This window comes from Doryrhamphus excisus, chromosome 19 (assembly GCF_030265055.1).
Source record: "Doryrhamphus excisus isolate RoL2022-K1 chromosome 19, RoL_Dexc_1.0, whole genome shotgun sequence".
Lineage (NCBI taxonomy): Eukaryota > Metazoa > Chordata > Actinopteri > Syngnathiformes > Syngnathidae > Doryrhamphus > Doryrhamphus excisus.
Window position 1 is genome coordinate 7,754,506 of NC_080484.1, and position 26,728 is coordinate 7,781,233.

The following is a 26,728-nucleotide window of genomic DNA, read 5'->3' on the forward strand; positions in this document are numbered from 1 at the left end:
ATAGATAGATAGATAGATAGATAGATAGATAGATAGATAGATAGATAAATAAAGTATCTATCTAACCAACGTGTTAACTATTATCAGTGTTATTCATCTCCGAACCGTAGTAAGGGCGACCTGACTTCAGCAGAGGAGAAAAATGTTACTTGTTGCTTCCAACCAACTTTATTTTAACATTCCAGCCCCGAGGCATTTCACACCGGACGAACTTCCTGGTTCAAAGTTCATGCAAGTTCACCTGCATAGCTGTCCAAGGCAAATGCCTGTAACACTCGGACCCGAGCAACAAAACACAATAATATGCCTCGGTGTCATTCCAAATATATATTGACGAAAATCAGAAATCACTTTGTTACGAAATATGTGCCTATAACAGGATTGTGTTCTTACCGGTTTAATGTGACTTCTCTCTTCGGACATGACTGGTCAGCTTCTTAACATCGGGCATGTAAGATGAATGCAATGAATGCAAATGATTCGGTCCAAGAAACGTTTAATCCTCTGTTCTCCTCAGTTATTTTTCTCTTTTTCCCTTCGGGATCCATGGCCCATGACACAGCCGCCGGTTTGTTTACAACAGCCACCTGCCCGGCTTCCCGCTCTGCTGATCGAAAGGTGTGTCGCAGGCTATGACGCAAATCTTCGTGGACAGAAATGTTGAAATTGTATATTTACTCTACACATTTTACAGCATTGGAAAACGTTAAGAATGTTTGTGTCATGTTTGTCATCCTACAGAAACTATATTAAAACAAAAAAAGATATTTCTCTCCCCTATCTTTTTCCATTTTCAAACATTTTTCAAAAAGCTCCAGGGAGCCACCAGGGCAGCGCTACAGAAAATACAAAAAATTATCTTTACAACCCCTTCTGCTGGATTATTGGTAGAGTTCCAGGAAGGAGGGACATTACATGTTTAGAGGCCTTGGAGATAAAGTCAGAGCCTACATTTTATACTAAACTGTCCTCCATCAGCCAAATGCTCTTGTTCTGTTGGACGGTCAGAAGACTCACAGAAAAAAGAAACAACCTGAATTTAAATATTCTTTTATAACAGTTTAAAATGTATCACATGTTGCAATTTTGAGCCATTAAAAAAAAATCACCATCATTAATCATCACTGTGCTACTTGGTGAAAAAGACATCACAATATAGCCATGTTATTTTCTTATGGCGGCTTGAGGACGGCTTCCTGTCATCGGACACAGCAGGTAGAAGCTCACCATGCTGAGCCTCAGGAACCTGGACGTACAGTTAGAGTGCATTTATTAAAGTGCAGCACAAAATATAACATATAATATTTTTTTTGTAAAGAAAGGAAAGCTTAAAGGTGTCCAAAGTGCGGCCCAGGGCCACTTTGTGGCGTGCAGCTTGTTATTTACTGGCCACGGCACATTGTACAAATAAAATTAATATATTAAAAAGGGGAAAATAAAGTAAAAGACACAGAAGTATAAAGAGAAGCTTAAATGTTGATAGTAATAACTAATAATAAAATTATTTGATCTTGAACATATATTTTTTTGCCTTTTAACAACATTTTAAAATACATAAAATACCAAAGTGGCCCCCACGTCCTTTGATTTTCCGCATTGTGCACCCCTATGCAGAGATGCTAAAGTCCAACGTGTGTGTAGACAACTGAATTGTCTCATCATGCCATGTTATTTCTTTACAGTTTTCCGGTGTTGAGGTTTGGGTTCAAGTGAAATATCCACATCATACAGCGGAGGGGAGACTCCAACGCCGTATGATGGGGTGATATGCACGCGGCCATCCTCATCCACTGTTTTAGTGAATGTGGGACGACACAGACGATCCCACAGCTTCTGTTTGATGGAACGTCCGAGCGCAAGACTGTACGGACGGGTTCGACCTTTCTTTGACCTACGACAGAAACAAAGTCAACCTAAAATCAATAAATACTTATAATATTAACCAAACTTGTTAAGTTGGTATTTTGCAAGCAAAATATACCTCAGTTTGGCATCCACCACCTCATGATAGATGCACTGGTACTCCTCCACTGAGAGGTTATGGATGGTTAGTGGTTCAGATGGAGAGGAGATGGGGGGCAGTGGGACACGAGGCAGTATTGACGCCACCGGTAGGTCATCGTGTGGGATGGCTGAGGGAGGAATGGGTGTCTCTGTGGGTGGGTCATCACGTGGGATCACCAAGGTAAAAGTGGGTGTCTCTGGTAGTAGGTCAGCATGTTGGATCACCATGGTAAAAGCAGGTGTCTCTGTCGGTGGGTCATCATGTTGGATCACCAAGGTAGGAATGGGCGTCTCTGTCGGTGGGTCATCATGTTGGATCACCAAGGTAGGAATGGGTGTCTCTGTCGGTGGGTCATCATGTGGGCTCACCAAGGTAGGAATGGGTGTCTCTGTCGGTGGGTCATCATGTGGGCTCACCAAGGTAGGAATGGGTGTCTCTGTCGGTGGGTCATCATGTTGGATCACCAAGGTAGGAATGGGTGTCTCTGTCAGTGGGTCATCATGTGGGCTCACCAAGGTAGGAACGGGTGTCTCTGTCGGTGGGTCATCATGTGGGCTCACCAAAGTAGGAATGGGCGTCTCTGTCGGTGGGTCATCATGTTGTATCACCAAAGTAGGAATGGGTGTCTCTGTCGGTGGGTCATCATGTTGGATCACCAAGGTAGGAACGGGTGTCTCTGTCAGTGGGTCATCATGTGGGCTCACCAAGGTAGGAATGGGTGTCTCTGTCGGTGGGTCATCATGTTGGATCACCAAGGTAGGAATGGGTGTCTCTGTCAGTGGGTCATCATGTGGGCTCACCAAGGTAGGAATGGGTGTCTCGGTCGGTGGGTCATCATGTGGGCTCACCAAAGTAGGAATGGGCGTCTCTGTCGGTGGGTCATCATGTTGTATCACCAAAGTAGGAATGGGTGTCTCTGTCGGTGGGTCATCATGTGGGCTCACCAAAGTAGGAATGGGCGTCTCTGTCGGTGGGTCATCATGTGGGCTCACCAAAGTAGGAATGGGTGTCTTTGTCGGTGGGTCATCATGTGGGCTCACCAAGGTAGGAATGGGTGTCTCTGTCAGTGGGTCATCATGTTGGATGCCTGAGGGCTGAGTGGGTGCCAAATCAGGCGGGTCATCATGTGGGATAGTCGAACAAGGAATGGGTGCTGGTGCCACTTGTTGGATGTCGGGGGACCGTTTCCTCTTCCGGGGAGCTTTGGACAACTGGATTTGCTATAAGTTCAACACAAAATGTCAGCCTCAGATGTGTTTACTACGCACAACAAAAAAATCTGATACTTCTACGTCTCTTTTTAGCACATTGCCATATTTCGAAATTCATTTTTACCTTATTTTCCCTGTAGTAGGGAGACTTCATGAAGGCAGCACGCTTCCTTACAGTGCCTGCTGCCAGTGCAGATCCATCCCTGCTGCCATGGAGGCCATGATTGAGCACAATGTCGGACAAGGGACCCTGCAACAGCATATACTCATAGAGTGGACTGATCACAAGTCAATCACAGAGATCAATAAGTACTTTCTAATTCAAAAGTGTTATTTAACACATAGTATGTGTTTAGCACATTAATGCACCCCCCCAAAGTGGGGAAGAACTTTCCTGTTATTTGTGTACACAGATTAACCTAACAAGCCCATTGGAAGGTATTATAACTCTGCTTTAACATTATACTTTAACATATCCTACAATATACTGAGATGATTTCATGTTTTTTATCGTCTTTGTAGAGAACGTGTTCACGGAATCGCGACGTTAGCAAACATAACCGTTGCGGGCTTGGATAGAGTGCATCCAAAACGAGGAGTTTTAATACAACTTACATTCGCCAAAGTGGGAGGATGCCTCCTACTTGGTGGAATCAATATGACTGATGTTGGCATAGTTACTGGAAGTCAGAAATAACTTTTTCTCAAGAGAAAAGTTTCGAACAGGGCAGAAGTCCGATGTTCACGTCTGTGTTTCTTCTGTGGTAGTCAGGAGAAGATTAAAAGATGCACATTTGAAGTCCTGACGTCAGAGATCACGTGGCATGCAATGTCCACAGCAACATCTTGTTCACTTAGCTGATTAGTTTTTCTTTTGTTTTTATAACTCCGAGAGATATTGGAGGAAATATATGGGATTAAATGCACCTTTAAACAACGATAAATGAATAAGACAACTAAGCTCACAAGCTACTTCGTAACCAGCAGCTAGCTGAAGTATCACTGTCGTTCATTGGTTGTTGACAGATACAGTCACGGACATCCGTAAGTTAAAATACATCAGAGAGATTTAAATTAAGTTGCAGTGTATTTAACCGTTACTCTTCCCGAATAGCTCAGCTCAACGGTTATTTATTTTTCTTAATATGCTTATATTTTCGACGACAAAACGACATAGCATTAATGGTTTCATGGCAGAAATGTTTCCCAGGTTAAAAGTAGGTGTAAAAACATTTTAGTTGTCGCCATATTTAACATGTGAAGTAAAGCAACCTCGTGATCCAAGGGATGTGTGTTATGCTACAACAATAAAATGTTCAACAAAAATGCACACATAAAAATAAAAACTGTAAATGCATCAATCCTAAGGCATCATTATAATAAATACAGCAATAAAGTGAGAATTACCTTTATTATTAAAGGCCCTAAATGACCCTTTTGTGAAATGTGTGTGTATGTTGTTGCAGGGTACCTTTGCCAACTTGTGCTCAATCATGGCCACCACGGGAGCCTGCGGTGTAAGGAGGAGTGTTGCTTTCATCAAATCCCTACTACAGAGCGAACAAGGTAAGACATTTGGATTTTTCCATAGGTCCAGTTATCACAAATTAATGTCACAATAGGAGAAGGATGGCAAATATGTGCTGAGAAGGGAAGTAGAGATTATTTCAAAGCATCAACAATAACAAACATGTTGGTCCTCCAACATCCATTACTCGTTTGGCCGTCCCACATGATGCTCTACCTGTTGTGGTCGCCATTCGACACGCCCACCTATCCTGTGATGACCTATCAATACCGCCTCATAAATGTATGCTCAGCAGGAGCCGTTGTCACCCCCCATGTCGTCAGAATGGTACAATCTTGATCACATGACATTTTGATATGTGTAGACGACATGCAATTCTAAGACACGCCTAAGTGAAAGTCTTTAACATTGACATTGTTTCTCTCGCAAATCCATGAAAGGCCATACAGCCTTGAGCTTGGATGCTCCATCAAACAGAAGCTGTGGGAGCGTGTGTGCGTATCAACCGGAAAACCTCCAAAATAAAATGGCAACATACGTAGTGAACAACTAAACACTTCATGCAGCATCTCATAAAATCATTTCTATCAAACTATATCTTCTCAAGGAACAATACTAGGGCAGCATGAGTGCTGTTGGTATTGGGGAGCTGTGGTTCATTGAGGGAAAGAGGCATTCCAACATGCACTGTGACAATGTGAAACAGTATAATTCATCCAACATGATAATAAATACCAAACACAACTCCAACAATGGTGGCATGGCGGTCTAGTGGTTAGCGCGCAGACCTCACAGCTAGGAGACCAGGGTTCAATTCCACCCTCGGCCATCTCTGTGTGGAGTTTACATGTTCTCCCCGTGCATGCCCACCCTCGGCCATCTCTGTGTGGAGTTTGCATTTTCTCCGGGTACTCCGGTTTCTTCCCACATTCCAAAAACATGCTAGGTTTGGTGACTCCAAATTGTCCATAGGTATGAATGTGAGTGTGAATGGTTGTTTGTCTATATATGCCCTGTGATTGGCTGCCGACCAGTCCAGGGTGATAGTTATTTTTCTGAAAAATAGTATAGTTATGTATTATATACTATATATTTGTTTTACTTACTTTTACTAATTTGAATACTAGTATCAAGACAACCAGTCCAGGGTGTACCCCGCCCCTCGCCCGAAGACAGCTGGGATAGGCTCCAGCACCCCCCGCAACCCTCGTGAGGAAAAAGCGGTAGAAAATGAATGAACTCCAACAATGGCGCTCACACTAAATATTGACTTTGGATGCTATGTTGACAAATCTGCAGTGGATAACAACAATACTCTTCGGTACATCCGAGTTTCATTTCTGGAGTATTGTCACGAGAGGAAATGAAACGTGAGGAGTGTACTGCACTTTCTACCCCTCCTTTAACAATCCTCACGTTGTGTTGAACAAAATGAGTATCGATGGAAAGACAGCAGAAGAGGAAGTGGGGGTGCCGAGCGCCGTCTCGAGAGGTGGTGCGGCGAGCGACGCAGGGTTGGAAGGAGTAAATCCTTTTCTTCATCATTACCTCTTCGATGCCACTGCCCTCACCTTAATTAGTCTCAGAGCAGCATGCTCGGCCAGGAGTCTGCCTCATCCCTCCATCCATCTCTCTCTATCCTCTTCAAAAACCCCTCCATCACCCCACCCACCCCCCCACCACCACCATCCCTTTAACCTCCATCTCTTTCTTCCTCTGCTCTCTCACTCTCTCTCTCACATTTTTTCCTCTAGCAATTCCCACTCTTCCTCTTCTGTCTCTTGCCTTCATCTCCGTCTCGGTGGAAATTGACTGAAATACCAAACCCCTAACCCCACAATATCAACAGCTGTGCAGCTCTACACAAAGAGTAAACTGTTGGTAAATAGTGCACACACACACACATACAGTGAGAGGAATGGGTGGCTGCTCCGGGCTTGGCAGCTATAAATACACAGGATACTGAGTGATGAGGAGAAAACTCTGTTAAAAAGTTAAGTGGGGAAAAGAGCTGCACTGTGAGATTGACATCCCGACGTCTCAGCTCTCTAGAGGCTAAATTAGGAGATCTAGGTGCCACACAGGGTGCACGCAAGGTGTGTGTGTGTGTGCGCGCACAGCATGTCTCTCTCCATAGGCTTCTGCTTCTCTGCACTCAGCCACTGGGGGCCCATCCGGTGTCACTGTTTTCCCCTCACTAGCTGAATACTGATGGCCGCTGGGACATGAATATGGTAGGAGATACTGCGCCATTGCAGTCCATGCTGTTTTTCTTCCTCACGCTGTATTGATTGGGAAAAGAGGAATATACAACTGTAGGCCAGTCTCTTTCTACAGTATTCCTATATCATAACAAGGAATCGGAAGCTTGATTACAGGGATTTTATGTACTTGTCATGTACATTGTATGTTTTATGTATACCACTGCTGTTAATATGTGAAATAACTTTGTTAGCAAAGTTAATCTATATATTTTGTTGAAATTTGGGGCTCCAATGTTTTGGGTTATAGTCAACACGTCTTGGTACTCATTCATTCATTCATTTTCTACCGCTTATCCCCACGAGGGTCGCGGCAGGTGCTGGAGCCTATCCCAGCTGTCTTCGGGCGAGGGGCGGGTTACACCCTGGACTGGTCGTCTTGGTACTAGTATTCAAATTAGTAAAAGTAAGTAAAACAAATATATAGTATTCATTAATTCATTCATTTTCTACCGCTTATCCTCACGAGGGTCGCGGGGGTGCTGGAGCCTATCCCAGCTGTCTTCGGGCGAGGGGCGGGGTACACCCTGGACTGGTCTTAAAATTAGTAAAAGTAAGTAAAACAAATATATAGTATATAATACGTAACTATACTGCTATACTATTTTTCAGAAAAATAACTATCAAAAAGCCCTACAATTGGCTGGCGACTAGTCCAGAGTGTACCCCGACTCTCACCCAAAGACAGGTGGGATAGGCTCCAGCATACCCGTGACCCTAAGTGGCATAAGAAAATGGATGTTAAAATATCAATCAGAAATGCATGCCCAACTCCGTATTAAACTGCACATGAATCAATCCATTCATTTTCTATGCCGCTTACCCTCACTGGGGTGGCAGAGGTATGCCGGAGCCTATCCCAGCCGACGGACGAGAGGTGGGGGCACACACTGGACCAATCACCAGCCAATTGCACGACACTCTGCACATTCTGTATAGATAAATAACCAACCGACATTTAACCTACATGCATATGAGCCCCATCTTAAACATCAATTCAGGCTTTGACCTGCAGAGGGTGCTGTTGACACGGGAGTAGCTCCCAATGTGACCTCTGGTCCTGATGCTGCGATCAGCCTGTGATGGAGGCGCATTGCTTGATGTAACCACTAGATGGCGTAAAGACTCTTCATGCGTTCAACATGGAAAGTAAAGCTGAGTGCCTCTGCGTTTGTCTCTCACATTTCAGAATGATGTTTTCATTGATCAGAAGTAGACATCGATTAAAATAACTGTTGATTAATTCAGTGTACCTTACATATCGGGAGTTCCTTGCCCTGTTATGATGAGGTTTACTCTATGTACACACTAAATACACTATACACACTGTCTGTGTGTGTGCTCTATAGACGTTAGACTTACAAAAGCAGGCAATTAAAAATGTATGTTTTAATTTAAATGCATCTAACAATGGTTTATGTAAATGTACAGTATATGGGAGCATTTTATTCGATGAGCCATTGACTGCACACACACACATTTGCACACACACACATATATGAAGAAGAGAGACAGCGAGTATTCAGCCCATTCTTGCGGAAATCACTTGGCCTCAGGGCTCTCTTAACCCTTCCGCTGTGTGAGTGAGTGTGTGTGTCTCTTAGATGTTGCTTTTAAAGCGCTAATGCTGGTGGACACTGCTACTGTTTGCTGTGATGATGCTGCATATCCGCTGACACTGTGGCAATGGGAAATCCAAAGCAGAATACACCATGAATACTCAGTCTGGGCAAAAAAAGGCTAGCCAGTTTAAAAAAAAAGAAGGAAGGACACAGCATTAGGTATGATATAATGGGATATGTCACAGAACATATCAGTTCAACAAAGTTATCCTTTTCAGTTGGTAATAATATTGATTTGAATGAAAATGCAATATTCCTTAAAACACCAACATTTTTTCTAAATGTGATTAAATTCGACCTTGACTAAAAAACATGTTGAAGAATATTGTTAACATAAAAAAACATATTTTACATGCAAATTACACATTTTTACTATTAACCAGGGGCGTCACTAGGTTCTGAAGATGGGGGGGCTGAGCCCCCTGGAGATGCACAGGATATGAATGAATTTAGTAGACATTAAAAAAAAAAAAAATCCCCAAATCACCAAAACAAATAAGGAACAAGAACCTGGATATAACTTTCCACTTTTGGACAGATTTAGTAGAGATACTCAATTGTTTTAGGCCACCATTAAATGTACACAAGTACACACAATCTACCCTGAAAAACCGCTGCTCAAGCTCTGCAACCATTCTGTCCGGTGGACAGTGATCAATGATATAATAATCATTATTATATTATTAATTAGCCTATTATTATTACTATCAATATTCTTCTTCTTCTGATTATTACTACTACTACTAGTAGTAGTAGTAGGCTAATATTAGCCTGCTTATTGGATTGCTTATTAGCCTGCTTTTGCCCTATTATGAATTAAAAAAAAATCATTAAAAAAGCCCCCCTAAAATAGGCCTAATGATGCCACAGCTAGTTACAGTACAGAATTTCTGTGTTTACATCGTGTAATTAAAGAAAATGTAAATTTTATAATAGCAGTTTCAGATATCAGTCATATATTTATGCTCATTCAAATACTTGGAAAACAAAGTTAAAAGTATTAAAATCCTTATTTTCACTAAGAGTATATTGTGGCGCCCAAAAGTCTTGTGGAAGACTTTATTTTCGAGAGGAGATAAGAAGGAAAGCTCACATTCAACAACAACAACTCAGCATGTTAGATTTTTACCATACTTGATTGCTCAGCATAAGCGTCTCAGTCATGGTGTGACAACAAGAAACACCCAAAACATCACAGAGCAACGCAACAGATAAATAAAACCAGATAAGACACTCTTACTGGTTGTGTAGAACAATAACAACTAATGTGCAACTATATAATATAAAAAACTATGTGACATTAAACTAGAAACTGAAGAGCTATTTACATAGACGGTGTGGCAAAGCACCCTGGGAACCAGGAAGTGTTATTATTATTATTAGATCATATTTGTGCTCAACGTTTTTTTTTTTAATGGTAATGGTTTTATTTCATTTGAACATGCATCAGATTACAATTGAGTGCATCCCATAATCAGTTCCCAGTTCCACTTGTCCAAAAGTAGTAGGAAGAAGCAAAGCTTATTAAATCCTACCCCTCCATCTGGTACTTTTACAATCAGTAACTGTTACATTTGTTCACTTCCTGCTTTCCATAATACAGTTTAAGGTTGTTGTTTTTTTTTTTTTTAATAATGCACCTCGTACCGAAGTACGAGGTGATATGACCATCCAATGACATTTTGGGTACCATAGTAAGTGTCAATATAGTGATATATATAGCACATCATGACTGGTTCAAGACTCTTCATCCTTGTATTTAGCAAACATCAACTGCTTGTATTGTTTCTTGAATTGGCTCATCGTTGTGCATTGTTTGAGGTCCTTACTCAATCCATTCCATAGTTTGATTCCACATACTGAAATGCTATGGCTTTTTAACGTAGTCCTAGCATAGAAGTGTTTCAAATGTAGTTCTTCCCTGAGTTCATATTTCTCCTCTCTTGTAGAGAAGTATTGGATGACATTTTTAGGTAATTGGTTGTTTTTAGCCTTATGCATTATTTTAGCTGTTTGAAGATGAACTACAGTGAAGAAAATAAGTATTTGAACACCCTGCTATTTTGCTATTTCTCCCACTTAGAAATCATGGAGGGGTCTGAAATTTTCATCGTAGGTGCATGTCCACTGTGAGAGAGATAAACTAAAAAGAAAAATCCAGAAATCACAATGCATGATTTTTTAACAATTTATTTGTGTGATACAGCTGCAAATAAGTATTTGAACACCTGAGAAAATGAATGTTAATATTTGGTACAGTAGCCTTTGTTTGCTATTACAGAGGTCAAACGTTTCCTGTAGTTTTTCACCAGGTTTGCACACACTGCAGGAGGGATCTTGGCCCACTCCTCCACACAGATCTTCTCTAGATCAGTCAGGTTTCTGGGCTGTCGCTGAGAAACACGGAGTTTGAGCTCCCTCCAAAGATTTTCGATTGGGTTCAGGTCTGGAGACTGGCTGGGCCATGCTAGAACCTTGATATGCTTCTTACGGAGCCACTCCTTGGTTTTCCTGGCTGTGTGCTTCGGGTCGTTGTCGTGTTGGAAGACCCAGCCACGACCCATCTTCAATGCTCTGACAGAGGGAAGGAGGTTGTTCCCCAAAATCTCACAATACACGGCCCCAGTCATCCTCTCTTTAATGCAGTGCACTCGTCCTGTCCCATGTGCAGAAAAACACCCCCAAAGCATGATGCTACCACCCCCATGCTTCACAGTAGGGATGGTGTTCTTCGGATTGTACTCTTCATTCTTCTTCCTCCAAACACGCTTATTGGAATTATGACCAAAAAGTTCTATTTTGGTCTCATCTGACCATAAAACTTTCTCCCATGACTCCTCTGTATCATCCAAATGGTCATATGCAAACTTAAGACGGGCCTTGACATGTGCTGGTTTAAGCAGGGGAACCTTTCGTGCCATGCATGATTTCACATCATGACGTCTTAGTGTATTACCTACAGTAACCTTGGAAACGGTGGTCCCAGCTCTTTTCAGGTCATTGACCAAGTCCTGTCGTGTAGTTCTGGGCTGATTCCTCACCTTTCTTAGAATCATTGAGACCCCACGAGGTGATATCTTGCATGGGGCTCCACTCCGATTGAGATTGACCGTCATGTTTAGCTTCTTCCATTTTCTAATGATAGCTCCAACAGTGGACCTTTTTTCACCAAGCTGCTTGGTAATTGCTCCGTAGCCCTTTCCAGCCTTGTGGAGGTGTACAATTTTGTCTCTGGTGTCTTTGGACAGCTCTTTGGTCTTCGCCATGTTACAAGTTAAAGTCTTACTGATTGTATGGGGTGGACAGGTGTCTTTATGCAGCTAACGACCTCAAACAGGTGCATCTGATTCAGGATGATACATGGAGTGCAGGTGGACTTCTAATGGGCAGACTAACAGGTCTTTCAGGGTCAGAATTCTAGATGATACACAGGTGTTCAAATACTTATTTGCAGCTGTATCACACAAATAAATTGTTAAAAAATCATGCATTGTGATTTCTGGATTTTTCTTTTTAGTTTATCTCTCTCACAGTGGACATGCACCTACGATGAAAATTTCAGACCCCTCCATGATTTCTAAGTGGGAGAAATAGCAAAATAGCAGGGTGTTCAAATACTTATTTTCTTCACTGTATATCAGCAAGTTGAAGTATTTGTGATTTTAGAAATAAGGAGTTAGTATGTTCTCTGTAGGCGGCATTATGAATTATCCTTACTGACCTTTTTTGCAGTACATTTAGTGAGTGAAAATTGCTTTTATAGTTATTAGCCCATATTTCCACACAATAAGTAAGATATGGTAGAACCAGAGAGCAATAAAGAGTGTGGAGTGATTTCTGATTGAGAACAAATTTTGCTTTGTTCAATAATGAAATATTTCTGGCCACCTTATGTTGTATATTTGTAATATGAGGTTTCCATCTCATAGTTTTATTTATTGTGATCCCCAGAAATTTATTTTCGTTCACCCTTTCAATGTCCACATCGTCTATTTGTATTTGCTGCTGCGTGTCCTTTCTGCTGTTACCAAACAGCATTATTTTAGTTTTACAATCCATTATCATCAAACCATCTTTTTAGTGTGACTATTTCTTCTCTGAACCTTCCAAATGATTTCGTCTGTACTCCCTCCAGAACAAAAAGCAGTGGTATCATCCGCAAATAATACTAGCTTTAAGTCTTTTGTTACTTTGTTTTTTGTTATCCTAATTACAGTATATTTTTCTTACACTGTCTTATGTTACCATATAAGCTTCCTTTAATAGCCCTTTAATAAGCTAAAACAAGCTATTTTGTTAGCTAATTTGATTATTTCTAAATTGATTGATGGACTTTGAGCATAATACTTAAGATAAAGTATTGTTAATAGTAATAAAGTGGAAAAAAGGCACACACACTTCATTATACAAGTTGTAACCCCCCATAATGCTCCTATTAGCAGCTTCAGTTAAAATGGCATTTCATCAGGAAGCTGACAAATGAATTATTTCTCCCATTTCCCCCTCTCTCTCTCACTCCCTCTCTCGCTCTCTCTCCCCCTGTCTGTCTGCCTCGGTCTCCCACTCTCCCCCCGGCTCAGTGACAGTAGCCTTAGGCCTGAGATAAAGAGGAGGCGCGCGACGCTTGGCGCTCTCACACACACTCGGTAGAACTGAAGTGACATCCTGTCAAAACAATAGTTTACTACAACAGCAACTTGTGTGTTCTGTCACATGGAGGCCCAACTTCAACTTTGGGATGTATAGAAATGGCTTTTCAAATCCGTCCTTTCCTTTCCTCCCATGCTTGCACGTGTTTGCTGTGGATGGATGGATCCGGGGGCCACGGTCGGAGCGTGTTTTTTGCAAGGAGAAAACAAACACCTCACAGGACAGTTTAGGTGGCACTTATCATAGGAACTTCTGTAGTGCTCCGCTGAGAAATTGCCGTAGTTGACAAATCTCCTCCTGAGCGCACAGTTGCACTGCTGTGTACATGAAAGGAAGTTCTTCCCTTAGAAATATGACTTCCTTTCTCAGAGCGGCACTCAGAAGAGAGGCTCCGGGTAGCTGCGTGCCGGAGAAGGAGACGCAGGCCCCACATATGAAGGTTTGGACATAGCATATTAAAAGAAAGGATCTTTATTATGTGGAACTTGTAGGGGTGTGAGATTTAGAGAGGCGATTTTAACGTTACTTTGAAGAACAATGAAAATATCTGGGATTTTGGAAATTAATTGAGTAAATGAAATAGATATATTATTATTACACACAGCGTCATAGTGGTTAGCAGGTCGGCCACACGGTCAGGAGATCGGGAAGACCTGGGTTCAAGTTTGCATGTTCTCCCCGGATTTGGGTGGGTTTTCTTCCGGTACACTGGTTTCCTCCCACATTCCAAAAACATGCTAGGTTAATTGGCAACTCCAAATTGTCCATAGGTATGAATGTGAGTGTGAATGGTTGTTTGTCTATATGTGCCCTGTGATTGGCTGGCCACCAGTCCAGGGTGTACCCCGCCTCTCGCCCGAAGACAGCTGGGATAGGCTCCAGCATACCTACCCACGACCCTCGCGGTACAGAAAATGGATGGATGCTCTTGCCCAAACTCTGTGCCACGGAACATCATTTTCAAGTACTTTTCTTTATTCAATCCCAGACATTTTTGATGGTTTTTGACAGATTTTTCAAGCCACACAGAATATTGTCTTCTTGAGGTATACAGACCAAAAAAAGATTACTCTCATCTATCATGAGGAAAGAAAATTCATCCATTCTTGAGTAATCAGCAGTACGACAAAAAGAAAAAGGGTTTTTGATTAAAAGATACATTTCAAGCATAACTTTAACTAAGACAGCTGGGATAGGCTCCAGCATACCCGCGACCCTAGTGAGGATAAGGAAAATAGATAGTATACTCATTAATATCAAATGATTTTAAAATAAAGAATACTATTTTTCCATGACCTTTGTACAAACCCATAATATATACCTACCTAGAATTCTTCCCAGCATCTCTTTCACAGAGATGCCCTAACTGCCCTCACCGCCGAGCCTCCTGCATCCACCGGGGGGCACTATAGAGTTGGCTGGAGAGGCATGGAGGCCTCATCTGCCTGTCTCAAGACAAGAAAGCAAAGAAAGGGTGACCTGAAAGATGACCTCCAGGTGTCAGTAGAAGGGTATTTAAATTGGACTGGCCACAAGCTCACATCCTTGATCTCTTTTAAATCCCAGTTTTTGTGACCTTTCAAGACATTTCCCACAAGTCAAAAGTATTTGGACAGTAGGCCTTGAAATGTTCATTCATTCATTTTCTACCGCTGATCCTCACGAGGGTCGCGGGGGGTGCTGGAGCCTATCCCAGCTGTCTTCGGGCGAGAGGCGGGGTACACCCTGGACTGGTGGCCAGCCAATCATAGGGCACATATAGACAAACAACCATTCACACTCACATTCATACCTATGGACAATTTGGAGTCGCCAATTAACCTAGCATGTGGGAGGAAACCGGAGTACCCGGAGAAAACCCACGCATGCACGGGGAGAACATGCAAACTCCACACAAAGATGGTAGAATTGAACCCTGGTCTCCTAGCTGTGAGGTCTGCGCGCTAACCACTAGACCACCGTGCCACCCGCCTTGAAATGTATAGGAGTTAAAAATGAAAGCAAATGGTCCACAGCCTGACAGTTTTTTTGGAATGTTGGAATTTTTGTCCATTTTTGAGGTCAGAGGTCATTGATGTTGGACCTGTGAGGACCTGCTGGCTGTTCATAGGTGCCTGATAAGGGCTTAGGGGGTTAGGGGTCTTCCGAAAAGAACCTAACAACATTGGAATTGTTCAAAATGCTCCAAGAATAAAGAGCAGGGTCTATAGTCCAACCTGGGCTGATATATGAACTGATTAAGGAAGTATACCTTGCAAACCAACACATCGGAGTCATCACACACCAGTCAGAGAGGTTACACAAATCAGATGGCGTTTGACCCCCACAACAACAAAAGGCAAGAGGATGTGCCTTTGGAGGCCAGAATGGCGTGACGGTCAGATGGCGAAACCACACGTAACCCTTAAGACAAAAATGAACACAAAGAAAAGCACCCCCCCCCCCCCCCCCCCCCCCCCACACACACACACGGACAGACAGAGAGACAGACACATGGGTCCATATATAATATATTTGTGTGTGCGAACACACAGGCCCAAATCCGATGTGTGTGTATGTGAGGAATGTATTGTGTGTGTTACGTGTGTGTGTGTGTGTGCTACCTGGCCAGCAGTGGTAACAGGCTCTGAGGCCTTTAATGGGATTTAGCCCGAGGCTGTTTTATTAAGATGTCGGCTTTCCCTGCTGCCTCCGCAGCTGACACCATTCCCCACTGATACCCCCCTCCTAACCCACCACCACCAGCGCCAACCCCGCTCCCTCACCCCCGCTGCACACCAGCCTCCAAGATGCACCCCCTTGTTCCCACTCCACACACACACACACACACACACTCATCGCACCCGGCCTTCACCCTGTGCAAATCCCTTTAACCGTCACCCCCCCGTGTCCGACCCCTCCTCCCTGCCCTGATGCCCCCTCAGCCGCATGGTACTATACACTGTAAAAAAATCCAAGTTGACTCAACTTCGCTGCTTTAAAATTTGTATTAAATCTATCAAATTATTTCAGGTAGTTTCTCCAACTTAAAAGACCAAGTTCAGACTTATTGCTTTGTTCTGGGAATTTTCTTGATTAGGTCGAATAAACAAATATTTTTGCTGTATCAACGATAGAACTCAAGTAATCTCAACTCACTTTTGATTTCGTCTACTAATTAGTTCAACTAAATTCAACTCACAATTAAATTGAAATTAATTGAAATAATTTGTTAAGCAGATTCACTTATTCACTTAACATTGTTGACTTACATTGTTGATTATGATTTATGTTGTGCACAACATAATGACCCCGCCATCCCCAAATACCTCACCACACAACAAAATACAACAAAATAAAATGTACATACTGTATAATAATCACTCAGTGACCACTAATACAAGATCTGTATCACCAATCATGATAATAATGCATAATGATCACTTTTCATTTTGCAACTTAAACTTACTCAAAATAGCATTTTGTTCATGTGTGTGTTTTCTAACGGAACATATACAGTACCTGCAATATAACGTATTCCCTCTATTCACAAAAACATCATTGATTTGGGAGTTTTTGGTGAGTTTTTTTACATTTACAATAAGATTTTTTACCAACTGTTTTTTTGGACAGGTCAGAAGAGGAAAAAATCTCAAAGTTTAGTGATAAAGAGAAAATAATGAAGAATAAATAAATTTACTGAAGCAAAACCTAGACTAATAATAATAATAATAATAATAATAATAATAATAATAATAATAATAATAATAATAATAATAATAATAATAATAATAAATGTTATTTATATTGCACTTTACATTACAGAAATCTCAAAGTGCTACAAAGAAAGCATAAAACCTACAGTGAAGCGATAAAACAACACAACAAAAGGTATATTTTTAAAAAGGCTAAGAAAAGGACTATATTGCCTACACACAATTCTTAATCAATGCTAAATATTTTTAAATTATATTATTTGGAAAAAAACCCTTCCAGTACAAATATAGTTTTTTAAAAAATTGTTTTTGCTTCAATGTTTTTGAAACAATAACATTTAAAAATATCTATAATTGTATTCATATTTTGACTGTATATTTCATTCATTTAAATGAATATCAGTCATATTGATAGAACATTTTAACAGTATTTAGTTGAAAAAGTAGTTCCTACACCGCTGGGCCAAAATCTTTATTTCCTCATACATATATTGCCTACACACAATTCTTAATCAATGCTAAATATTTTTAAATTATATTATTTGGAAAAAAAACCCTTCCAGTACAAATATAGTTTTTTAAAAAAAATTTTTTTGCTTCAATGTTTTTGAAACAATAAGATTTAAAAATATCTATAATTATATTCATATTTTGATTGTATATTTCATTCATTTAAATTAATATCAGTCATATTGATAGAACATTTTAACAGTGTTTCCTACACCGCTGGGCCAAAATCTTTATTTCCTCATACTCTATGATTTTGTTTCTTCATCTCGGCACCAATTTCACGTTGGCGGTTTCATCCTTCCATACATCTTCCTCTCTTTCCACACCATTCCACTTCCTCTTCAAACACTTTGCCCCGATCCTTCCCGCTTAAAACAGAGCCCACAGCGGTGACTCTGGACCTCTAGGCGCTTCCCCTCACTGTTGCCCCCCAGGTACTGACTTCCTGTACCCCGCACCCGTTAGCTCCCACCTTAAGGTATAGCACAGTCCCTGCAGGCAGTGGTGCAACTCTAAGAACCACGACTACTATCTCCCCTTTTTGATGAACACAAACAATGATGTAACGTTTCTAATCATTAATAACCTGCATTTTGCGTGTGCGAGGCATTTTTTTGATTGTTTGCTTGGAGGTAGTTTTGGAGCGGAGTGAAGTTTGGGGAGTGTGTGCTCTGCAGGTTTACTTGCCTGTTTTCTCCTGTCCTTGTCTTGAGTGCTTTTGCTGTTTTTCCCTGGCAGGCTTGTTCTGATTGGCCGGCCCTGGGGAAAGGAGATATCATGTTTAGCCCCAAACCAACATGCATCCCTCATCCACCATGCTCCGCCACAACGATTGTGTGTCTTTCTGTGTGTGTGTGTGTGTGTGTGTGTGTGTGTGTGTGAGAGTGAGAGAGAAAGAGAGAAATAGCACAAGAGAGAGTCAGAGGGAGGTCTGCGCGTTCAGGCGATCACACACTCTCGCTCTTTCTGCTAAAGTGCTTCTCGTCTGCCCGGCCGAAGCTGATGAGCTATGACATCACAGCACTTTGTTTTATCTTTAAAAGATGAGCAGGGAGCCCTTCACTTCCCCTTAATGAGGCCGAGGTGCCCACACACACACACACACACACTACATGGTGAGTATGCATGTGTGTGTCCGTGCTTGGTCCACCGTTCCCCGCCACTAATGTTGTTGCGTGCAAACGCCGCGCTAAGGTGCGGGCGCGCTTCTGGTTTCCTGCACACTCTCGCTAACACCCATTTTACCCATAACCCCTGGCGTTTCCTGTCCTGCAGCCATGTGTCAGACCTCATTGGCTAGCGCATCAATAACACACACGCTCGCTCACATCCCGACATCACATCCTACTGGCAACATATCTCCACACACCGCTTCACCACATTTCTGTGGCTATCAGGTCCAGTTGGATTTTGTTACTTCCATCTTTGATGAGAGTTCATTATTCCACATTGAAAATAATAGAAGTAGAAATCATCTGTTCCAGTGTCAAACTGTATTTAAAACTTGCCTGGGTTCAAACCAGGGTCAGCAGAATGGGAGTCAAGAGTGCAAGCCGTCGAGCTGTCAACTTTGATGATGCTTAAGGTGTCAGGTGTTAGTAGTCAAGTTACATATTATGAGACATGTTACTTCAACAGAACAAGAATACAATTTTCAGGTATTTTCTATATGTTATGTTTGAACCTGGGCGGCACGGCGGTCTGGTGGTTAGCGCGCAGACGTCACAGCTAGGAGACCAGGGTTCAATTCCACCCTCGGCCATCTCTGTGCGGAGTTTGCATGTTCTCCCCGTGCATGAGTGGGTTTTCTCCGGGTACTCCGGTTTCCTCCCACATTCCAAAAACATGCTAGGTTAATTGGCCACTCCAAATTGTCCATAGGTATGAATGTGAGTGTGAATGGTTGTTTGTCTATATGTGTCCTGTGATTGGCTGGCGACCAGTCCAGGGTGTCCCCCGCCTCTCGCCCGAAGACAGCTGGGATAGGCTCCAGCACCCCCCGCGACCCTCGTGAGGAAAAGCGGGAGTGAATGAATGTTTGAACCTGGAATTGGATTCTTTTATTGTTTTCTATTCATTAAAATGGCTTCTTCTCTTGGCAGATGTTCTATATTGTCAACTATTAACCTTCTCATCATATTTATTACTATGACTGTTATCACAAATATATATAGATAATTATCGGCCCAATATCAGCATAAAATGTATTTTATATTAGTGTTTTTTATCTTCTGTACAGTGACCTTGGGTGTCCTGAAAGGCGCTTTTAAATAAAATGTATTATTATTATTATTAAAAATGGGATATCGGTATCAGATTTTTTTTACGATCATGAGAACTGATATTTTAAAAATTCTATTCATTAGATATGTCATGTTACACATATCAGTATCGATATAGATACCAATATCGGACATCCCTAATGATCATATTTATTTACTCCTATTGTACCACATTGTTATACTGCCATATCATTTTTCTGTGTATTGTAAAATTGGCAAATTGTACATTTGGAATACAGGAAGTGAACAAATAAGGATAACATAAACTTTGCTTCTTCCTACTCCTTTCGGGACATGTGGAACTGTGACCGTGACATAAAAACTTGAATGACGAATAGTGGTAAAGCTGAATTGCAAGATTTTGACTTTTGGTCCCACAAGTGTAAAAAGAAGCTAACCACTCTTTATAGTAAGAACAATAATATGACAAGACATTTTTCAGACAAAAAAAGTTCTAATTGGCTGATTTACTTGAAAAAAAATCACCACTCTGTTCATATTTTCTAACTTTCAGATGGGAATGTTGACGAAAAAAATATGCACTGAGCAAAAACGTGTCGTGTCAAACGAAATTGTGACACGCCACAGTGGTCAGTAAAAGATAGATACACCCGCCGAGATTAGCTACAGATGTGCGCTCCAAACAACTCTTGGTCCTAATCCTCATGGGAAGCCGTCGGATGCATTTTCTCGATGTTTACGCCATGTTGCCAGACGTGACAGTGGCTGGCTTACGCGGCTGTGTTGTGAGATTAACTAGCGTTAGCCTTTGCGCACCAACGCAGCAGCAGACTGCAATTAACCCGCTAATCCGGCTAATCCACTAATGGAGCTAATCTGACTGGATAGAGTTTTTTTTTTTCCAATCTGGAAGCACACACACAACATTCATTTGTGCACACAATTGCATTTCATAGTCACTCCAGGTTAAGCGCAGTAGTTATTAAAGTGAAAGAACACATACATTTGTGAATTATGAAGACTGACAATGAATACAGTTGTATTGTATTGTATTGCAATTGTATGTCGGCTGTTAGAATTCTGCGGCTTTTAAGTGCCTTTACAAGCATATTTTTCTCTAGATTTGCATCAAATTCCAAATCATACATCATTTATTCAACAATCTTTGAACTAAACAATGCATATAATAGACAAGCTTTTCAACATGGCCGACTCATCTTTGCCAAATTGTTGTCATTCAGCCACATTGGAGGCTTTTGCAGCATGAAGCACCTTTTTAAGGTCCTGTCACAGCATCTCCATAGGATTCAGGTCAGGACGTTGACTAGGCCTCTCAAAGTCTTGCTGGTGTGTTTTGGATTATTGTCCTGCTACAGGACCTAAGTTGGTTTCAGCTAGAGGTCACCAACAGAAGGCCGAATATTCTCCTTTAGGATTTTGTTGGTAGACAGCAGAATTCATGGTTCAATTTATCACAGCAAGTCTTTCAGGTGCTGTAACAGCAAAACAGCCCCAGACCATCACACTACCACCACCATATTTTACTGTTGGTATGATATTCTTTGTGTTACTTTTACGGCAGATGTAATGACACACGGTATTTTCCCAAAGGTCCTGTGGCTTATCACAATGTTTTCTGTCAAAATTGAGATGTTCTTTTTGTTCAACAGCAGTTTTTTCATCTTGGAACTCTGCCATGCAGGCCGTTTTTTTGTGTCTTTCTTATGGTGGAGTAATGAACATCGACCTTAAGTGAGGCAAGTGAAGCCTGCAGTTCTTTGGATGTTGTTGTGGGGTCTTTTGTAACCTCTCGGATGTGTCATCGCTGCGCTCTTGGGATCGTATTGGTTGGCCGGCTACTACTGGGAAGGTTCACCACTGTTCCATGTTTTCGCCATTTCGTGGATAATGGCTCTCACTGTTGTTTGCTGGTGTCCCAAAGCTGTAGAAATTACCTTTTCTGGTTGTGTTATCATTGACTAACATTTACATTTGTTGGATGATGTGAAACATTCAAGTCTGACAAAAACACAAGAAATCAGGAAGCCATTAGGAACCCGCCTTTTGCCCAAAGTCAGCTGGGATAGGCTCCAGCATACCTGTGACCCTATAATGAGGACAAGCAGCATAGAAAATGGATGGATGGACGTGATCTAATGTATCTTAGCAGGGTTGAAAAATGTCAGATTCTTTATTTTTCTCAAGCTGCTTCACCTCCCAATGGGAGGCCCTTCTCACAGTTATGCTAAGCCATGAATTTCTGCTTTTTTCCCCATCTGCCTTTCTTTGGTTTTCTTGCCCCTAAACGGCCTGCATGTCAATGTTCTAACTTTGATACGGATGAAGAAGCCAAAAGTGACACCATTAGAGTTTCCTTTAAGATGGAGGTCATACATGCTGACCTTGACTACTCATAACGCTAATGATGCTAGCTGGGCTAATGATAGCTGTGGATGTCAGTGTGTGTGTGTGTGTGTGTCAAGAGAAAAAGACTGCGTCAGAAAGTGTGTGCGTGAGAGCAGAACGTGAAAGTATCATAATCAGAAGCGCTAACGCTAATGAGCTAGCTCTTTGAAGAGACTGGCCCAGCGAGGGCCCCACTCCTGCCAGCTCATTAGCTGACCTGAGAAGTGCCTGATTAAAATGCTTTTGATGAAAATTTCAAGGATTTTTCTTTTTTTTTTTTAAAAAAAAAAAGGAAGGAAAATTTTGTGAAGTGAGATAAATATTGCACTAGGCTTATTTTTTTTTTACTTTAGTGGTGTGGGGTTACGGTTGATGGAGAGAGTGGGAGGTCATTTACTAAGAAGGCATCAAAGAGCTTTCTGAAGCGTGCTGGATGAGATTGATTTGCTATTTTTATTGCCGATGAAATGTACAAATATGTTTAATGGGAGGAGAGAGCGGGAGAATGTTTCCTTTCACTCTTCAAACACCCACGTGTCATCACCGACTTCTCGTTTTCAAACACAGACACACACACACACACACACACACCCGCGCTTGAACTGATGAACGCATCCCGCCTCAACTCAACAACTCATTTGCTGTGGTGGAAGAGTGGCATCTACATGAGAGGCATCGTGGGTAAATTAGTCTTCAGGAGAAACGAGGAGGACGGGTTGTGAGGCACACACACACACACAACTCCTCTCATTTAAGCGAGATTACCTTTTCACAAACCAAAGGAAGTGGTTTGTTCCACAGCATAGTGACAGTTAAAGAGTGCAGCGTTTGTTGCATTTAATCTGTGACAAATAATCACATTGTAATGCTCGCTTTGTATGAAAGAAACACGGCAGTGTTCCTCATATGAAGCACTTGTTGAGCATTGGCTAGCAGTGATGATTGACAGAATAGCAGCTTGTTGCACTGCACGTACTAGTATTATAAACTCATTTCTTTATTCCTAAACCATAATTCATGTGCTTCTTGGTCATTTCATAAAGTCACCTTAATATTTTCAACTGTGCATTTGGTACATGATAACTCATCACCAGGGAAAAAGGGGTCCGACACCCCCAAACCTCTACACACATTTCATTCATTCATTCATTTTCTACCGCTTTTTCCTCACCAGGGTTGCGGGGGTGTTGGAGCCTATCCCAGCTGTCTTTGGGCGAGAGGCAGGGTACACCCTGGACTGGTCGCCAGCCAATCACAGGGCACATATAGACAAACAACCATTCACACTCACATTCATACTTACAGATTAACTAAGTCATTTAGTTCATCATTTAGAGTATATACTGATGAACTAATGTGGTATTAATGAGTAGAGTAGTTACTGATGAACTAAGACACATAAAGTTAGAGTAGTTACTGAGGAGCTACTGAGTAGTGGTTAGGGTTCATTCATTCATTTTCTACCGCTTATCCTCACAAGGGTCGTGGGGGGTGCTGGAGCCTATCCCAGCTCTATTCGGGCAAGAGGCAGGGTACACCCTGGACTGGTGGCCAGCCAGCCAATCACAGGGCACATATAGACAAACAACCATTCACACTCACATTCATACCTATGGACAATTTGGAGTCGCCAATTAGCCTAGCATGTTTTTGGAATGTGGGAGGAAACCGGAGTACCTGAAAAAAAACCCACGCATGCACGGGGAGAACATGCAAACTCCACATATTTCATATTTATAAAAAAAACATAGAACCTTAAAATCCAATACATCTGGTGTTCTACTGTGCATTGGATTTTGGTTGGATAAAGCTAATTAAAGCTACAGTATCCCCGCATACTGCGAAGATGGACATGTAGGCTTACACACATCGAACAGCAATACACTGCGACGTGTGTGTTACTTTGCTGAGGTTTTTGGAAATAATGTTTTATTATTTTACGATTCTACAAGTGTAGATAACAAAAGTGACTTTCTGTAAACTTTTCTCAGACGTGAAGGTGCAGGGAAATACAGTAGACTTCCATCAGCCTTTCTTCGCCGTCTTTCCGCAGGAGTGTATCTTGTGTGGTGTGTGTGTGTAACTTGTACTAGTTTAGGCAGGCGCAGAGCTGGATCTCTCATAGTGAATTTGGACAGACCGGAGTCTGTGAGCAGTTCAAAGACCACAGGCCCACAGGCAACACACAACACTCAGACCGCTGTTTGTGTGCATGTGTGATAGGTTGAGGATGTTTGGTGTGGGTTTTTTTATTTTTTTTGTCTTGACACATACGTTGGTTTGCGTGTGGTTGGCCTTAATGGCAAATAAGCCCATCTGTATTTTATTTTAAAATATGAAAACTCTCACAAAATCTCAGACACTCTCAACATCTGTCCTGGTCCTTTGACCCTGCTGGGAGTTTTGCACACACCCTGGCAGCAAAGAATTCATGATAAAAATACTCCCTGCTAATTGTGGCGCTTGTAATTAATGAGCTAACCTTTAGAGATTGGGTAATTATTCATGTTGTGTTTGCATATATGAATATGCAACCATATAATTAAGCATCCAAGGAGGGACAGAAAAAATATCAAAAGCTTACGCAGCGCTCGTCACGCTCACATACACTTCATTTGTCTTGCTGACTGTCACCGCCTTCATCTCGGCAATGTTACGGGGTCTGATGATGGGGGGCTCTGAGCGATTCACCGTATTAAATAGATGAGTGTTTTCTTTTGACAAGGACGACAAATGTTGATATCACCTCTGGCAAATTCCTGTTGGAAATGATGCTGTTTTGTCAAGACTTTATCCCAAAGTGATGCGGAGGCTGACATATGCTACACGTGGGGTCAGTGTCGTCACATATGTGTGTCATTTAGGAACAAGTTGCACACTTTACTTGCGAGTTTAAAAAGTTGTGAGAGGTTTCTGTGAAGTAGAAATCTGTTGTGGATGTTGGTTCTTCATGGTTAAGTTGGGTGTTGTATTGTTCTTGGCAGCCATGTTATTGTTAGTCTTAGGCTTTTGGACGTGAATGATTCTGTTTTAGTCATTTCTATATGTGATAGTTTTAGTCCAGATTTAGTCCAGCTCTGTCCAGCACCCCCACCCCCACCCCAGTTCCTCTGTAACTACTCTAGATGTATGTAACTTAGTTCCTAAGCAACTACTCTACTCATTAATCCCACTTTAGTTCCTCAGTAACTACTCTACTCATTAATCCCACATTATTTCCTCAGTAACTCCTCTAAATGTATGCGACTTAGTTCATCATTAAGTACTCTACTCATTAATCCTACATTAGTTCTTCAGTAACTACTCTAAATGTATGTGACTTAGTATTGAAGTAACTACTCTGTTCATTAATCCCACATTAGTTCCTCAGTAACTACTCTAAATGTATGTGATTTAGTATCGAAGTAACTACTCTACTCATTAATCCCACATTAGTTCCTCAGGAAGTACTCTAAATGTATGTGACTTAGTTCCTAAGCAATTACTCTACTCATTAATCCCACATTAGTTCCTCAGTAACTACTCTAAATGTATGTGACTTAGTTCCTAAGTAACTACTCTACTCATTAATCCCACATTAGTTCATCAGTATATACTCTAAATGTATGTGCTTTAATTCCTCAGGAACTCGTCTATTCATTAGTTCCTCAGTAACTACTCTAAATGTATGTGTCTTAGTCATTAGTTTCTCAGTAACTACTCTAATTTATGTGCCTTAGTTCCTCAGTAACTGCTCTAACTCACTAGTTCCTCATTAGTTCTTTATTAGTTCCTAAATAACTACTCTAATTAGTGCCCCATTAGTTATTCATTAGTTTCTAGTAACTATTATAAATGTGTGTGCCCTAGTTCCTGAGGAACTAGTCTACTGATTAGTTCCTCTGTAACTATTGTAAATGTATGTGCCTTAATAATTACTTCCTCAGCAACTACTTTAATTTAGGTGCTTTAGTTCCTCAATAACTACTCTACTCATTAATCCCACATTTGTTATTTATTAGTTCCTCAATAACAATTCTAGATGCCTCAGTCCCTCCATAATTACTCTACTCATTAGTCCCACATCTTATCCACCCATCAGAAAGTAGAGGAAGTCATTACTTAGTATAAGTCTGACTGACTGAGAAAGAACACTTAAATCATCACACAGCCACTTGACACTCAAAAGGTACATAGGTAAGAAATATGCAGCACAAATACCAATACGAGTTTAGAACAAAAATATTAGAACTTTTTCCCATTGTGCATTCATTCCCATCACAGCAGTTCATTGGCCATGGCTGCTGGGGTGCTGCAATGATTCATTCAGCTGTCTGTGTCCACCAGAGGGCACTCCAGAGGGAGCCAATCACGCCTACCCCCTCCTCACGTGCCTATATCTCTGCTTTATAATATAGACATAAACGCATGTATTACTTGTTTAGATGGAGTAATAAATAAACCTTTTTGGTGACCTTCTGATTGTTGTCTTTTGTGGTTTTTGGACTGTATTAGCTATTCTGATCACTATGTGACTGACCTCTCCCAGTGTGTGTGCGTATATGTGTGTTTGAGAGGACGGACGGACTGTGCATATTACATCCAATGGCCACATTGA

General features: G+C 41.5%; 1 protein-coding gene and 1 long non-coding RNA gene across 4 annotated transcripts; one reads left to right on the forward strand and one right to left on the reverse strand.

Moving 5' to 3' along the window:
* Positions 1 to 1,036: 1,036 nt before the first annotated feature.
* LOC131107141 (uncharacterized) lies at positions 1,037 to 4,437 on the reverse strand. Of its 2 annotated transcripts, none has more exons than XM_058056876.1 (4): positions 3,832 to 4,437; positions 3,392 to 3,466; positions 1,982 to 3,225; positions 1,037 to 1,891 (listed from the first exon to the last, which is right to left on the reverse strand). In XM_058056876.1, exons 1-4 carry the CDS (start codon positions 3,889 to 3,891, stop codon positions 1,669 to 1,671), a joined length of 1,602 nt encoding a protein of 533 aa, XP_057912859.1. In that variant the 5' UTR covers positions 3,892 to 4,437; the 3' UTR covers positions 1,037 to 1,668. The 2 variants fall into 2 exon arrangements, with proteins under 2 accessions (XP_057912859.1, XP_057912858.1); XM_058056875.1 differs by having other exon boundaries at positions 1,039 to 1,891; positions 3,341 to 3,466; positions 3,832 to 4,430.
* Positions 3,920 to 26,539, forward strand: LOC131107148 (uncharacterized). 2 transcript variants are annotated; one of them, XR_009120216.1, is made up of 3 exons: positions 3,920 to 4,260; positions 4,683 to 4,782; positions 26,395 to 26,539. It is a non-coding gene; the product is annotated as an uncharacterized LOC131107148 (long non-coding RNA). The 2 variants fall into 2 exon arrangements; XR_009120215.1 differs by lacking the exon at positions 26,395 to 26,539 and adding an exon at positions 18,221 to 19,088.
* Positions 26,540 to 26,728: the final 189 nt, after the last annotated feature.